The sequence below is a fragment of the Passer montanus genome, unplaced genomic scaffold (genome assembly GCF_014805655.1).
Source record: "Passer montanus isolate IOZ18808 unplaced genomic scaffold, ASM1480565v1 scaffold54, whole genome shotgun sequence".
Classification (NCBI taxonomy): Eukaryota; Metazoa; Chordata; class Aves; order Passeriformes; family Passeridae; genus Passer; species Passer montanus.
The window spans coordinates 1,223,365-1,240,962 of record NW_024370374.1 but is presented as its reverse complement, the minus strand read 5'-3'; the positions used below and the strand labels follow the sequence as shown (position 1 = coordinate 1,240,962).

General features: G+C 35.5%; 1 protein-coding gene across 1 annotated transcript in view; it reads right to left on the bottom strand.

Annotated features, from left to right (window-relative positions):
• Positions 1–7,395: 7,395 nt before the first annotated feature.
• Positions 7,396–17,598, bottom strand: part of SLC17A6 (solute carrier family 17 member 6) — a 28,863-nt gene continuing 18,660 nt past the window's right edge. The window contains exons 5-12 of the mRNA XM_039725081.1: positions 17,106–17,193; positions 16,918–17,004; positions 15,830–15,972; positions 13,586–13,735; positions 12,233–12,365; positions 11,427–11,537; positions 9,856–9,983; positions 7,396–9,519 (exon numbers count right to left, since the gene is read on the bottom strand). Of these exons, the coding sequence (XP_039581015.1) occupies positions 9,187–9,519; positions 9,856–9,983; positions 11,427–11,537; positions 12,233–12,365; positions 13,586–13,735; positions 15,830–15,972; positions 16,918–17,004; positions 17,106–17,193 (1,173 nt within the window). The 3' untranslated portion in view covers positions 7,396–9,186. The remainder of the gene's footprint in view (positions 9,520–9,855; positions 9,984–11,426; positions 11,538–12,232; positions 12,366–13,585; positions 13,736–15,829; positions 15,973–16,917; positions 17,005–17,105; positions 17,194–17,598) is intronic.

Sequence of the window (17,598 nt, the reverse complement as noted above, 5' to 3'; positions counted from 1 at the left end):
GATTTAAATGGGGTGATGACATTGGGGAAGAAAACATATTCATTAGTTTATGCTATTATTTTGTGTACTGACTGACGTGGAGATGTCATGAAAAACCATATTAATTTTTTTCATTTCATTTTTTCATAATATATGTGGAACAGAAGTCAGTCAAGGTTGTACAAGGAAATTTTAATTCTGGTGTTTCCTGACTGCTAGCACTTGCCTTTGCAATCTTCACTCTTTTCACACAGACACACACACACACACATAAACATACAGAGTAGCAACCAGAATTTCCAGTGAGTCTTGGTTGCACATGCCTCACACAGACACACACACACATATAAACATACAGAGTAGCAACCAGAATTTCCAGTGAGTCTTCATTGCACATGCTCACTTTGAGGTCTGAGCATCATCTGGGGGCAGAAGAACAGGAGGAATTAGAAGGTGGGTTTATTCTTCTGTCTGTGTACTTTAACTTCCTTTAAAGCCTCAAGGGAAAAAGGAGAAATATCTTTCTGATTTTCTGTTCTTTGGGTTATAATACATTCAAGAACATTAAGTAGTGAGGTGATTGTGAATGCTAATGCAAAGCACAGAAGGTGAGTTTACCTAGAACTAATAGAGTTTTAAAAATGAAAATTAGAACTGCTATTTCATGTAGGCATTTTAATTTCTTTCATTTAATATAGAAATTATGTCACATTTTTCATGCCACATCAGAATGAAGATTAGCTAAAATATGTTGCTTTTAGAATCAGTTAGGTCAGAAAAGACTTCTGAGATCATCAAGTTCAGCCTATTACCAAACACCACCACGTCAACTGGACCATGGAACTAAGTGCCACATCTTTTCTTAAACACCTCCAGGGACTGTGAAGGTAGGATGAGTAAGAGAGGATCCTGCTGAAAGATGATATAAAGTCTGGGATTGCTTACTTGGTCATGTAGCCTGTTACAGGTTAGTTCAAAACATGAGATCAAATCTTAATGGTAAAGTGTGCCTGTATTTTCTTAGAAAAGCATTTTATCTACTGCAAATATAATATTAGCATATTGCAAAATTTACCCCAATCCGTGCTGACTGTCAAAGTTGTTACTGATAATCTCTGTTCTTTCTACAGATAAAGACTGAGGAGAATGACTTCTGCAAACCAAAGTGTCCATTCATAAATTCCTTATTAGGAATATGGTGCTGATTTTTTGTCATACATTCTATTAATCACAAGAAAAAAGAGGACTAATTAAATTTGTTTTTCTTACTGCAACAAGATAAAAAGTGCTTTAGAGATTAACTGTAGACTTGTTCTTATTAGTGCTCAAAAGCAGATCAATAATTCATCTCTGTTTCTTCCTGTACTTTGTTATTACTCACAAATGAATGGCCACACACACCAAATGAAATGATGGACTCTAGTATTTTTCCCCAGGAGATCCACATCATTTCATTTTAGATGTCACTGGGTGGCTCCTGCACTGTTTATTCAGGCAACAGAGGCAAAGCCACACAATGCACGCCAGCCTTCAAGATACTCTGTAAACACTTTTTGTTTATACAAACTGTAATGCATGCTCATCAAAAAAGGTTTCTAATTAAATTTTAATTCCATGTAAAATAATTACATGGACCTTTCATTTTGGAAGTGAGTGAAGTTACCCAAAAGTGTTTAAATATGTGACACGTTTGTACTCTGTATTAAGACAGTTAACTTTCAAAATCAGCAGTAGAATTTTGCTAATTGATTTTATTGTCTTCTCTGATGTTTGGTTTTGCAGCCTGTTTTGATATTGACCCTTAAATCTCTCCCTTTAATCATCTGGAATATTTTTTTCTGTCTCATTCTTTCTCACATCTTCTTTTTTCTGCATTTCTTTGTGAGATTTTTGTGAGATAATTCCAGAAAGAGTCAGATAGTATGTGATTTCATTGTAGAGGAAGGAAAGCCAAAGCTGCTTGAAATGAAAGAAGCAATTCCACAGGGAATGGTTAAGCCATGCTACCAACATCCTGCTGTTAAAACACTTGTATATGATCACTGTTTTATTTTTATAACATAATTAGAAGCTATATATTTTCAAGATTAAATTAATCAATAACAAAATAATAAAGTAAGCATTTCCAAGGAGTGCCTCCAGATCACTTCTCAGTCAAACCAGGAGGCTTTTTTCTGATATTTCTCTGGGCTGTTTAATTGTTTATGGGATTGTCTTTCTTGCATGACTTACCTTTTTCTCTGTTGACACAAATTGAGGTGAGCATCAGGGCATGTTACCTAACTGATGCTGGAACCAAAACATCTGGAACATCTGTCATTTGGGCACCATGGCAAGTGGAGAGGGACACGTCATTGGGTGAGCAAGAGCCATACCTTCCCCTCTTTTTCTCTGTGTCATACAAACTCCTTTTTTCTTTGCTTCAAATACTCTTACCAGCTCATGCCAAGTAAGTAGTAGAGACAGGGGATTACAGAAGATCAATTCAGTGACAGAAGGATTTGAACATTTCCTGGAATATGAGACTGATAGCTGAGGCTCTTGATTCACTGCAGCCACAGCCATAGCCCAGGAGTACTCTCCACTGACCCACCTCACTGTGAAGTCCTGTGAAAGTAAAGCTTCCATTCTAACAGACAATTAACAAATTCCAGGAACTTTGAATTTGAGGAAAATGTATAGTAAGGGCCTTCTCTCTATTTCTCCTGCTCTGTTCAAAGGCAGCACAGAGTGAATTCTAGTGAGCAGAAGCACTGTGGGGATCTCCTGCCTGGTGGTGACAGCTCCAGAACAGAATTCCAGTGCTTGCAGAGTGCCTGTTTCCAGCAGTGTTCTGGCACCAGTGTAACAGGGACAATTTTGAGGAACTTGCTTTATCTTCATTTTAGTGACATCAGTACACATTGCCTCCACAGGAGCAGAACTGGATATTTTGGTAGAGGAATAACACTTGGTTCTCCAAAGTGTCACAGCCTGTGCACTGAAGGATCAGTTAGGGAATTGATCTTAAATGAGTGTCAATAGTTGAATGTTAAATAGTGCTGCTATTTCGACACAGCTAAAATTATTTCAGCTTGTATGCTTTCTGTTAAGTAGTTTTTGTGTCCTCTCAAATTAAATTATTGCACAAGAACAAATAAGCCACTGATGGCCCAAAGGATTCTATTCTAAATAAAACGTGAAATATTTACATTTAGTGATATAAACAGTAAATTACTGTTGCATAAGGCTGGCATTGTATGAGCAAGTTTCTAGGCTAATAAAAATATTCTAAGACAAGAAAATAAATTAACTAGAATATGCTCTTTAGAAAACTACCTTTTCTTTTTACTCATATGAAACACACAGACACACAAAAATGTCCTTTAAAATTATTTGTCTAAAAATGAAATTCTGATTTCTTAGATTTTCATTTCTGTCTTTTTCAAAACTGAATGTCTTCATCGTAGAAAAATGAGAGAGAACTGTCTTTAATTGGGTAAGTATGATTGAGATATATGGAAAAAAATCAAAAGTATGTTTTCTCAAGCACGTATTTGGAAATTATATTAAATGTATTTACTGTTTTATTGTATTTCATTTTCAGATTATTTAAAATGAGCCAAAAAGTTTTAAAGTTTTGACTGAGATTATTATTATATTTTTGTAATTAAAGAGCATATGTCAACAGTATTTTCATGTTCATGCAGTCTGTCTCACAAAGCACAGCCAATCCACTTCTTAATAGTCCCATCACACTTGCAGTCAAGAAAAAGCCACTGAGAACCATCACCTTCAGGATTCCTGAAGCAGAGTTAGATGGTCAGTCCTCACCTTGCAGCGCTGCCTTGTGGTTTTCTATGTGAGACTTACATGTGCAAAGCAGCATCTTTTATACGTGCAAACATCACGTCCATATATATACACACACATTATATATATTACATAGCACGTGCATCCCAGTTAATTTGGTGTTTCCTCTATGTAGGGTAAACTGTGCTTTGATCAGACATAATTCCACAGAAAACACAACTGAGAAGAAAGTCGACCTTACCTTTATTTGATTCCATTTTAATTCCAAAAATCAGCATTTACAAAAAAGAAAAACATTGGAATTTTCTAGATTAAAAATAAAAAGAGTTTTGTTGATTGTTCTGATGATTACCTTGAAGAAAATTATCATGTTCTCCTCATAAACTCTTTTAGTGCAGGCCCATTGGTGGCATCTAGCCAGTGTTGGCACATTCAATTGATTATACAGTACAAACTCTAATTAAATGGCAATTTTCCAATCTTAACAATGCAATAGTTTCTCTTTTACATGCTTTATCATAATTAATTTTCTGCTTTCAAGCATCATTTTTGGAGAGGGTAAAATGCTTAAGGCAGTTAAGGGCTGTAGGTGCCCCTGTGGCCCTGGCAGAGAAATGTGTCAGGCACAAGGCTGGGGGCCACAAAAGTGGCAATCAGCTTCTGAGCCAGCTTCTGGCCCCACCTTAGCCTCAGCAGAGGGGGACCAGACATTTAGGACTTTGTACTCAGGTTTTCTTCTCCTCACTGTCCCTTCCACTTCAATCCATTCCGTGATTCTCTGTGAAAAAGTGAGGAATTTTGTCAGCTCTTTGTAAGCTTTTCCTCAGGTTTCCAACAATTCCAACAATTTCCTGTAATTTCTAACTTGCAATTTCCTGTAATTTCTAACTTTAAGTCTGTTTATACGTATTCTTTACCTACTTTCTTATAGATAAGAGCCTGTCACAGGTTAAACTGTTGCTAAAAATGTAACTTGTATTGTTTTCTAACTCTCACCTGCGGTGTTTGAAAGAAACGGTTTCACCTGAAACAAAAATTGCAAGGATTATATGTTTCTAACGTTAAAATTTTACCAAGGAGACATTTGCCAACAATCATGCTGAACATTAATTCCCAAGCATGGCAGATATTGTCCGAGCACTTGACTTCAGTATATAACTAAGCACACAGGCTTCTGAAGTGGCCCATAAGTAAACAGATAATACATTTCACTCTTTGCTGTGCTTGGGGTTACAGCTGAGTGAAGAGACATTAAGCAAAGCTAGAATAGCAACATGAGGCACACTAGCTGGATAGAGAGGATATACGTAGATATCTAATTAAAATATCTGATTGTAGTTCTAGGTCCTTTGATTATTTACTCTTAAATCTCCCAGCACAATGAAAATTTTTCATGCAAAAGACACAGACAAATTTCAAATAAGCAAAAAAGCAGCTGCTGTTAAGTAGTTAATCTAGACCTATACTAGCCTTTAAACTCCTTCACAGCTTATCATTAAAGGAACAAAACATTTCATCTTTCAGAGGCAGCAACTGAGACTGTGATGTTATCTTTCTTATGGTACGGCTTTGAACTGTGACATTTATTCTGACTTTCACCCTCATTCCTATTCCTAGCTTCATGCTGAAAGAGAATTTAATTCGTATTTGCAGATATTCTTTTGTAACTTTTATTCAACCTTTACCTTGAGGCTTTCTTTTTCCCCTTAGGCAAGTTTTTTTCAAAATTTGATCAATTGAATTTCATGATCACTTTTGAAAGTAAAGAGCACTTTATGATATCTTTATCTCTGCAACAAAGAGTATGTGTTAACAGAAGGGATCCCACTGAGGGAGATTCAAATATTTTAAGACTTGTCAATTTGACTGAGGCTGTCTATATGGAATCATTTGAGGACATGAAGATGAACATCTGAGGTGTTATTCTAGCCCATCTAAATGCAAAGTTTCCTAACAATTTAAGCGCAGCCTGGATTCCACCCCTTCCTTTTACTTTCCTCATTGAAGAGATAACCAAGCAATAAATAAAAATGTGAGTAACAATTCCTTTCTTTCTTTTTTTTTAAAATATACTGAGTGGGGAGTACCAGATGGGGAGCAGAACAGAAATTAGTGACAAGACAAAACCATTAATGGCTGTGAACATGGTCTGATTGACAAACAGGTGATTCCAGCATCTGAGACTTCCAAAAGGGGAGCACTACACCATACATGTGCAACAGGCCTGCAGAGCAAGTCTTTGAACCTCTGCAGAAGAGAAATCTCTGAGCAGAAAGAGCACAGTTCAGAAAAGGCTGAAGAAGTATATTTTAGCAATGTGACTTTATAAAAAATGAAGTAACAAGAGAAAAACATAAACCTAATTACCAAGAAGAAATATAGGGGTTTAGATGAAGGGTCATGTCCCCTCAACTCTCCTTTTTCTTAAAGCAGATAGAGTTGTTGCTTCTTCTCTTTGAAGAACCCAATTATTTTCACCATTTCCCCTTTCTTCCTTCTCTGTCATGTTCCTGATAATTGCTTCCTGTATTTTCACATGAATAGGAGTCTGTGAAAAAGTAAAAACCTTAAGACCTATCTGGCTCCTTCTTCTTCCCAAAAGAATGGATTCTTCTGCTCTGCCATTGAAAGAGGAAGTGAAGAAGCCAAAGCAGATACAGAGAGCTAAAAAATGGCTGTGGAGATTCCTTGAGTAATGTAGCATTCATAGGCAATTGTTAGGTCCTTACTGAGTGGTAGCTGGCTGAACAGTGCAGTGTCTAATGCCTGGATTAAAGTCTCTCCTTTGTTCTACATAATTCAAAGGTACCAGGCTAAGAAAAAACCCCTATCTATATTTAATGAAAGGAAACTATTTAAATATTTCCAAGATAAAAAACCTGTAAGATTAGACTGAAAATTAAGAAGAATTGATTTTTATTTATTTTGTATTTTCTGAGCTGTCCATTTTCCAAAATAAATACAACAGTAATTTTGAAGCCCCTACTTATCCTACTTTTGAATCTTTCAGGTGAAAAGCACTGGGCCTGTTACTGCTCTGGTTAGTGTTCTGAAGCCTTTTTCTCAGTTTGATGTTTCTGCATTATTCTACCTGGCAAAAGAAAATTATTGAAAAGTAGAAATTTTATTAGAAAAATACTTTTTTTTTAAATATAGGCTTTCTTTAAGTTACTGATTGCTGTGGAGTTTATCTAAAAATGGATGGAAAGTAGTATGTTTCAGTTAAGGAGCCTTGTTGCATAATCAAGAAAAGGAAAAATTCCACAAACAGCCATGTGTACCTTTTAATTTTCTTTCATCTCTGCCAGCTTTTTTGCTAACACAGATTAATCTGTCTTTCCTAGGTTCACTACATCTCTCACACTGATCCTCCTGCTCCTTTCTCTTGCCCACCTAAGCCAGCCATCCTTATGAGAGGACAAACACTCTTGAGGCAGGCGCCTCTCCCACCACAGGCGTGCACATGGTTGGAAGCAAGGACAGACAATGCAAAAGGTTGGGTGTGCATCAGAGCTCCCAGCTGAGAGACTCTCCTCATGTCAATAGCAGAATTTGTTCTTCAGTGACTATCATTTTAGTCATCTATATAAAAACACATCTAAAAATTACAAGAAACTCTAGTGGTCCTTTTTATATAAAAGGATAAATAGAGCATTTTATTAACACTTTTTGCAGCAACAAAAGTGACACAGTCCACATCTTTTTCATTAAACACAGCAAAAGCTATGGTCACGTTTTACATCACTTTGAGGCACAAAGCAAAATACTTCTTTTCTTAAGGTCAAGGTATGATTTGCATTAAAAAAAACCGAGAAAAAACAATCCTCAAGTTGTATATTGCGGTAGCAGGGTTTCCAATCACTAGCACAATACAATGAACAGACCAAGAATCCAGAATGGATTATTACATACAATAATATTCATTTGATTGAATTAAGAAATGGATCATTGTTGTCATTTTAGAGTATTAAGAAGTGGTCTGGTGTTGCTAACTTCAGTTGGTTCAGTTTGGTTCAATCCCAACAACCCCAAGTATATACAACAAGCTAAATGTAGGTTAATATATAATCTAGAAGATTATGCACTTCATAATGCATTGCACTTATTGCTTGGTACACTAATGTTGCAGTCACTGTTGAGTTATGCTAAAAAGACAAGCCTGATGCTTGCTGGCTTCTTTCAACCCAACACTAGTTATTTACCACTTTGGTTTATTGTGAGTTTTTTATGTTACTCATATTCAGTGTCCATTATTATTAGGTTTGATTGAAAGACAAATACATCTTTTATTTCAGGGATTTCTAAAATAACACCATTTTCTATAATTACAATATCTTCAATAAACATATCTATGTATACAACTGTGGCACAATGTGTAAAAATATGAAAGCTATTAAGGGAAGAATAAGGGTTAAATTATTCTCTGTTTCTTCTATTGGTCTCAAAATATCCTGCAAAACAAATGCATCCTTTTTTATAGGGCTATTTGCTCATAGTAAACTTCTCTTTGGAATTTTGTAAAAGACTATATTCTTTTCTATGTTATATTGGGGTACTTTTTCTCTTTCTAAAGACACCAGTACAAATTCAGAATATACTGCAAAGAATAGAATAATAAAGCTTGTTTTTTGATAAAGAGATTTGCCAGGCTGCCTGAAAAGTCAGACTCAATATTTTATATTGTTTTTATATTAGTTGATAAATGCAGGGAAGAACATGACAATATCTATAATTTAATGAGATTCTGTAAATGATAGAAATAAGAATTTGTGCCCAAACATTCAGTATAAAACTCTTAAATAATTCCTTTAATTATCACAGAGTAGCCTGCAGCATGTAATCACGATAAACATACAATATGCCCTACTTGTTCTTTAGGCTTGACACAATTACCGTTAAGGGAACTGGATCAATCCTTGTACATGCCTAGGACTCAACCTTTCTTCTTTAAGAAAGTTCTCGTCCCAGACTAAACACACAACTCCTACATTGCACTGAGTAAATGTGTGTCTTTAACACAACCTCAATACAGTGTAACAAATATATAAGTGCATTTTTAATGATCAAGTAATTTTGGCTTTCTAAAAAGAGCATTAGATGTGCCGACTTGGTTGCTTAGTTGTGCTTTAATCTGTAATTATGAGTTTTAGCTCTTGTATACTGTAAAGTATCTACTTGCCTCTATAGTTTTGACCAGTAAACCCTTAAAACTCTAATGTTTATAGAACAAATATAACCTAATGAAAGTGATAACATCACAACTCATATAGATTGCACTTTGATGTATTTTTTTACAGTAAGACCTTCCTGTTTGATATGTGTTTACATGTTTATACCACATTTTATTTCTGTGTGCAAACAATCACAATGAATTTAATCACAAACACTACAAAATATACCAAATATTTAGGTTTGTTATGAATAATCTCTTTCCTTGTAGTTGTATGAGTCTTGTACTTCCTCTTGTACAAATTCCTCTTTTTTCTCCCAGCCATTAGGCCAGCCACCATTGACCTGGGTTGTAGCACCATAAGACTTGGTGGTACCATAATTTACATAATTCTGAGTAATGTCCCCTGTCTCCTCAGCAAGTTCATCTTCATGAATAAAGCCACATTTCTCTTCGCTTGTCTGTTCAGGGTCTGCCCAGGGCTGTTTCTCTCCTGAAGCAAATATGCCATAGAAGATCACACCTCCATAATGAACTAAAGCAGCAATGAGGAAGACATACTGCCATTCTTCACGTGTCTGTAAAGAAGAAATTTGCTAAATCAGAGTAGCACATAGATTTACCTAATTCTTCTGAGCTGCAAGATTTAAATTAGGGATTGAAGTGATAGCACCGCTAAAACATTCAAGTGTCCATTTCAGAAATATTTATATCCATCTTTCTTTGAAAAATTTATCAGCCCACAAAAGCATCAACCTAATGGACATATAGTGAAGCATGCTTCAAATTAGCATCCCTGGATGCAAATCCCAGACTCCAGTATGGATATCCTGGCAAGTTGTATTATACAAAGGTCTTTCTCTTGAAACCAGTTGTATCAAACTGGAAGATTTGAAAATTGTATTTCCATTTACCTTGTTCTTTGTCATTGCTCCAACAATTATAGGGCAAACCATTCCAGACAAGGTCCCGACTCCATTAGAAATCCCCATTAAAATGCTAGCATACCTTGGGGCAATGTCTAAATGGTTGACATTGAATCCTGCAACAGAAAGGTCAATGAGCGCTCACACCAAGAGCAGAGCAGTACTTCAGTTGAGAAAAGTGACATGACATTTTTACTATAACATATTTGGGCTGCTTAATTGCATTTCTTTATCCCTAAAAGACTTGCAATGCTTAAATATTCCTAGAGCGACTCTGGGTTTTTATTTTCCTTTAAGAAAATATTTTAAAGGGATACAAGGTTAATTTTCTCCCAAAACTGCAGCTTAAGAAAACCCCAAAACCTCCCAGAAATGTCTGTGTGGAATAGACAGCCCAGATAATATTTAGGCAGGGAAATAATTTGTATTTCATAGTGCCTTCCATGATCACTTCATGCTGTAAATAACATGCCTTTTCTTCTTCCCGTATGTAACATGTTCTTTTCCTATTGCCCACATTTTTGTTTTTGTTGCATAGACCAGCAGAAGGGAGTTCTTTTCTATTCTTCAGTGTTAAATTGGAGAAAAAAACAGTATCTATAACTGAATTAATTATTAATTTTGAAAGATATTTACTTGTTCTCTTGGATTTTCAACAGCACAATTCTGTTGAAAATGTATGCAGTAACAATTTAAATAATCTAAAGATACAGAACTAATTGTTCCCAAAATAAGTACTTAAATAAGTGAAAACAGAGACCAAACCTTTGGATACAGATAGTATAATGGAAAGGGCAGGCAGTATGATATGGTCAACTTGGGGAAAATGCAATACACTTCCCAACTTGTACAAAACAAGAATGATACCTTGCAGAATGCATGAAATCAAGGACAGATTTGATTAGAGGGGATTTAAGCTGTTTGGCACAAAATGAAAGAGAGCCTGTTTGAGACATAAGGAACCAGCATGGGAGAGGATACTAAAATCACAGTGGGAAAACAAGGGGAGGTCAGCTGACTTGTGTTTGGGAAGGGGAAAGGCAAAGGGTTGATGAATCAGCAGGAAAGGGGAGTAGCTGACCTTTAATTCAGAAAATAAATCCTAGTAATTAGGCCCCAAAATAATACAATACTAAGAGGCCCCGAATTAATAAAATAATACAATATTAACAAAGCAATAACCAGTACACAGTGGAAAAAAAGGAAATACTTCTGTTTAAGCAAAGATGTGTAAATTTAGGTATTGTTACGTAATACCAGTCCATTTGTCTTCTATGTTTGATATCAAGAAAAATCTGTAGTGTACATTAGCATCTAAATGAAAAGAGAGTCTAATTTGCTGCAATGAACATGAAAAAGACTGAATTATTTGAACAGAAATAATGTAATATAAAGGCTGTAATACCAAATGTATATTCCTTTATAATGATCACAAATAATGTCCTTTGGGAATTCCAAAGTGAGTGGGCTTTTTAATTACTATTCATGAATAAAAGCAAAGATAGATGTTTTGTCTCTTAAGATAAAATAGTTTAGTGTTAATAACAATATAATCTTACCAGATATGGCAAATCCACTAAAGCCTACAGCAAGCACTAAGAACGAAATAGCCACTCCTTTGCTGTGTGAATATCCCACCACAAGAAGAAGAGTTGCTTCCATACCAAAACCTGGTGAAATAATAAATAAAAGCAGACATTGAATTAAATTCCCTCTCAAATACTGCAGGCCTTAGGATGCCATGACATTTCATAGGAACACAAATAAAACATTACCTCAGAGTGGGATACAAACAGGTATTTCCTTCATCTCTAAAAAACACATGTTCTTCCTTTCTCAAATAATACTTATTGAACTCTTTATATGATAATTTATTGCCACTTTCTGTCATTTGTAAGATAAAAATAAATACTTGTGATGTGGCTAGGTCATTCCAGTCAACTCTCATGGGTAACCTGCTTATGAATTTTCCAGCCCTTACAACAGCTAATGTGGCTTCAACACCTCAGAAGGCAAGGATGCAATCTCAGGTAGTCATCTGGGCTCTCTTAGTGCAGAGGGTATTTAGATGAGGAGCTAAGGCTGAGTAAGTAGCTAAGAGTAGGCAAATTCCCCTCCAAAACCTCATCTATTTCTTTAATAGTATAAATGGTTTTCCAAATACCAAATAACTGTATGGAAATGGCAAATGAGAGCACTTGTGTTTTCTTTTATTTAGTAACTACGTCTACATTACATAAAGAATGCAGCAAGTATTGCCTCCTAAGAACATACAACTGTGCAGATTGTTTCTTCATTCTATACAGAACACAATATGAACATCAAATGGCTTCAAGAAACTTTTAAATAAAATAGAAAGACTTACCTCCACAGTTCATTATCTTTCTCACATTAGTCGTTGAAACAATCTGCCTGCTTCTTAAAAAGTCAGCAATTTGTCCCCCAATAGGAACAATAATTGTCATCACTAAATGTGGCACAGCAGATAAGATACCCACCTAAAATTAAAATTAGAATTAGCAAAGTATAAACCATAAGAAAATTTTGATTCTTCATTTTCTGAAGCATTCAGCAGCTAATTATTTGTTTTCAATGTCATACTCTGTGCTAAAACTTTATTAAAGTCTTGGGTAATGAAATGAACAAAACTAGTGATCTGAAGTTTTTATTTTATTTTATTTTATGAAGTACAGTGAGAATTTTCAAGAACCTCTGATGCCATGACACTTCTGTTTATAGATTGTTTTCATAGTTTATATTTAAGCTATCGCTTTTACCCCCTCACTTATAGTCCCTGTATCACAATGTTCAGAAAATTCACTATTCACTAAAACTGAATTGCTGCATTTCTTTTGGTGTTTAGTGCAGCTTTGCAGACTCACATGCCTAGACAGATTCCCTGTGGATCATCATCATTTGCACAATGGCCATTTGTCTTTGATTTCTGACCAAGCTGCAAAGTGTATGTGGGCAAAAGATATGTCTGAAAAGCTTTGTATGTAGTGAAAGATAAAATACTGAATATCCACTGGTGATATTCAAAGTGCTATGCACACATGGCTAAATAAGACATAGTACTTTTGTGATGACTGTTCCAATAGATTATATTGTGTATGCATATTTACCTCACAGGTCTGATCCAAACTTCATATGAATCTCATGGATCATATGTGATATCAGATCACCCCTATATCTCGCATTTTGCCACTGTCTTTTCTCCTTTCTAAATGAGAAAGGGGGAGCAGTTCTCACCACATTAAAGGTGCATATAGAAAGGTGACAAATTATACTATCCTTCCTAGAACAAGATGGCCCTGCTTTTTAAAAGAGACCTGGAAAAATACATTTGTCAATGCTTTCTGTAAGCTTTGGTGGGATTCTGCAGCCCCTGGGGCATCAGGAACAGAGTGTGATGGGTCTGCTGGCACCTTTCTAAAACCAAGCATGATCTGGTTTTGTGCACTTAACTTGCAATGTAGGCCCAAGTAAATCTTCACTAAATCTCACCCTGCCTCCACCTTTCCCTATCCTATCCTTTGTCATAGTTGTTACTTCACTTATTCTTGCTGGTCAAGGAAATAGGAACTGGGATGAGTAAGATTTAAGATGTAAATCCATGATAAAGATGTGCAACACTTTCCTATTCTTAATAAATACTACAAATATATCTCCGATATTTACTTAGTTAAGATAAAATCTTCACATTCTTTTTACATACCTTGCTTATTTCAAATCCAAACACTTCCTCAAAGTAAGCAGGCTGACTAATTAGCAGCAAGTAAAAAGTCCAGCTTCTACAGAAGTTTGCAACTATTATTGCATAGACTGGCATAGATGTAAAAAATTTTCTCCATGGTGTTTTGTATTTCTGAAACATAGAAAGGGGATCCAGTTACCATGTTGATCATTATCAATTATCCATCTTCTCTTTCCTTACCCTTTTTTTTTAGCTGTGGTCCAACAAGCACATATATGCACAGCATATAAATGTTACTACAAAATGCACAAATGAAGAAACTCGGTGATACTTGATTGCATCACAGCACTCATGTACAAGTGCTTTTATCTCAGTCATATAAATATGTACATGGACATAAAACCAAAATAATAATGTCTTTAAATAATAATGTCTTTCAAAGACAATGTTGCTGTATTTGAGGAAACAGTTAGAATTGACACTAACTACATGACTTCTTTCAGATTTACTGCAAACAGGTATTTTAGCATCTAAGTCTTAATTGCAGTATTCTACCTTTTTTAATCAAGTCTCAGCTGAAACTGCTTGGTCAAATATATTTTTTGTTTGTTTTATTGTATTTTTAAAATAAATTGCAGAAAGAAAAAAAAGAAAGACAGATGGGCAACCCTGCTGAGTCCCAGCACCTGTCCACAAGCTCAGGCTTCCACCCATCTGTGTTGATCCAAATACAGGATCCATACCCAGTTAAGTGCTTGAAAATCACTTCAGCAAGAATTCAGGCTGAATTCAGTCTACTATTGATTTGATTACTGGCTTTTCTTCAAAGAAAAACCAGCCCATAGACAGATATGTGCAACACTTTGTATAGCTATTAAATTACACTTATGTGACAGATAAGGATTAAGTGACTTAATCAATGGGAAGCCAGCCAGAAAATCTAACTTGATGGTATGGGAAGAATTTCAGCTTAAATATTTTAGAAGTAACTGAATTATTCATACAAGATAATCACTTTGGAAAAAAAAAAAGTTAAATTAAAAGTTAAATTAAAAAATAGACAGAAATTGTCCAGTCCAAATTAGCATTGTAAGGACATCCTTCAAAGTAACTCATTTCACATGAGATTTTCAAAATCATGAACTCTACTGAATGCTGTTGAATATCAACTGAGACAGGCCCTCAATATACCTAAAAATTTCAGCTGTCAAAAAATGACTACGTAATATTTTCAGTTCCTTATTTAATACTAAACAAAGTTTTTACTAAGTCAAAAATAGTTAATTCCTGAGTTCAATCAAGAACCAGTGTTCTGACCAAACAGAAAACATAATGAGGGTCTACTAGGAATGGATGGTGTAAAAGTTTAAGCAGACGAAGTGAAGCTTAAACAATTTTTTTTATTTTCCTGAGCGCGTGAGCAAACATGGCAATATTTTCTTTAAAACTTTTCAGCAGTTACAGAAATAAGATGATTATTAGTTAGCATGATTGGAGTGTTAATTGGCTGGAAAATTCAGAGTTCATACATGGTTTTTAGGTCATACATGGTTCTTGAGAACTAAACCAGTACAGAGTCAGCTAAGATTATGAGAGGCTTGATAACATGTCTTCAGCAAAATGACTGCAATAATGCGGTTTTTAGGTCATACACGGTTCTTGAGAACTAAACCAGTTCAGAGCTAAGATTATGAGAGGCTTGATAACATGTCTTCAGCAAAATGACTGCAATAATGGGAAATGTTCTTATGGATCTCAAAGCTGTTGCAACTTGCAGTCTTTCTGGCAGACAATACATAAAATAATAAGGATGGGCATTTTCTGATGTTCTGTGGACCTCAAGAGACACAGACTAGTGCTTGTCCTGCAGTTTGCTTTTAGGAAGAAGAAAACCTTCCAGAAATTACTATATAGGAAGGAAACTGACTTTTTCAGCTCAAGATATAAGAAAAGTCTAAATAAAGTTGCAGTATCAAATGTAGCTGTACTTCTTTTTTATAAAAAGAGGCACAAATTCCATGAGTCATCTGCTAGAAGAACTGGAACTTGTGTTCTCTTAGTGCAAAAGCAATATCCACCCAGAAATCCACCAGCAGATTTAAGATCTTCCCATCCCCCAGGAACACATTTGTTCAAATTGTTCAAAATACACTTTTCGATCTTAAGAAGAGTGTTTGACTTTTTGTTGTTGTCTTTATTTGGTTGATGGGATGTTTATTTTTCTTACTATCTCATTGGAAACCAGTGTGTGGGTAATATTCTTACTTCCATTGCACCTAGGAGGTTGGCACTCTCTCCAATGCTTTCTTCTATGTACCTCCTTTCTTCATCTGTGATTGTAGGATGCTTTGCAGGACTCTCATATGAAACCAAAAGCCAAAACATGTACCAGACTATACCAAAGCTCCCTTTGGAATGGAAAGAAAGACTTTAAAAAGAAATACACAGTAAAGCAACAAACAAGGAAGAAAAATCTGTGAAGAATTACAACAAATTTAAATGGCAATTGTTGTCTGTGCTTCTTTACCGAGTTCTCTCAGTAGAGGTAACTCTCCAACAGAGAGTTTGGTCTTGTGAATAATACTTGTGCAAAAAACATGCAGAAGTATGGCACAGTGAAGTAGTCTTTGCTTTGTTTATAGAATTATTTCACTGTAAGTGAATATTCACTTATTTTAACATCAATTTGTACAATGCAAAGCAATGAAACAGCTTCCATTTCATTTCATCAAACTGTAAATGAAGGCCCATTCAGCTTTAAGATGTTGCAGTTTGATTACTGCACTATTTTTTTTACCTGCAGAATAGAAAACTGCCAACTTTTTCAACATAGCAATGCACTTCTTGAGTAGTTTATTAAATTTCTATAATGCTTCCACTTAATTCACATAAATGCAGAATGAATTCCCTTGAGGCATTCTTTTCTGTGCGCATAGGTTAACACGACTGGTGTGAATAAATGTAGGTCTTCAGATAAAAATCAGGACAACTTATGTTGGGGTGCATACTGCAAACTTATTCAGGGCAGATACTCTAAATTTGCAGTTTTATCAGTGTGAGAGACTTTAATGTGAACAGAGATACTATAGATCTGCCCAGAAGTTTGCACTGCTTGTGCTAAAGGTAATGGAAGGTTTCAATGTGAGCTAGCTTTTCTTATTTTTTTATCTTGCTTTCTTACATACCCTTCTCTTTAAATTCTGTTCTCTCATTGTTCATTTCTCTAGACTGTATTTTTAGATTAGAAGTCCCACTTCTCTGGGGTTTTTATCGTCTTAACAGTAGCTTTTACATTTTTAGAAAGGGTAGAGGAAGGTCAACAATACTGGAGTGAAATGAGCAGAAATGCATACCATACACATAGAACACAGAAGACCACCCAGTGTATTGCACTAGAATCCCAGCTAAAGGCATTGCAATCACAGCTCCTGCATAGGAACCTGCAAAACAAGACGTGGATGAACAGGCAGAAAAAAAAAATCAATTTCAAAACACTCATGCATTACAAATAGAAGGAAGACAAAAATACAAAGTTACTTACCACAAAAGGAAGTGGTTGCTAACCTACTTCTTTCTAATGGGGGGGCCCACTTGCTCCAAATACCATGGCAGGCAGGGTAGGTGACCCCCTGGGGAATGGTGTGCCACAAGTTAGCTAAAGCTGGTCAGTCACTCAGTCAATTGTCTTTGCATGAGTTTTTATCTTTAGCTGCTATAAACAAGAGGTTGAGAATGCTTTGCACCTTTATAGCAAAATCTGAGCACAGACACAGGAAAACGTCAATTCTGAAATGGGTTTTGCATATCACTTCAAATCACTAGAGAGACTGTATGAAACAAATATAAAACATGTTTCCTTTTGCTCCCCCTTCCAGGAAAGAATCCCAAATAATTAAAGAGCATTAGTGCACAAGAACCAGAATCAAAGGAAAGATGACAACACAGATCCTCTGAAGTCCATCTAATGCAGGACCAATTTATCCAACCCGTATTTGTTTTGCCTAGCATTTAAAGCAAAATTTAGGAAATACAGA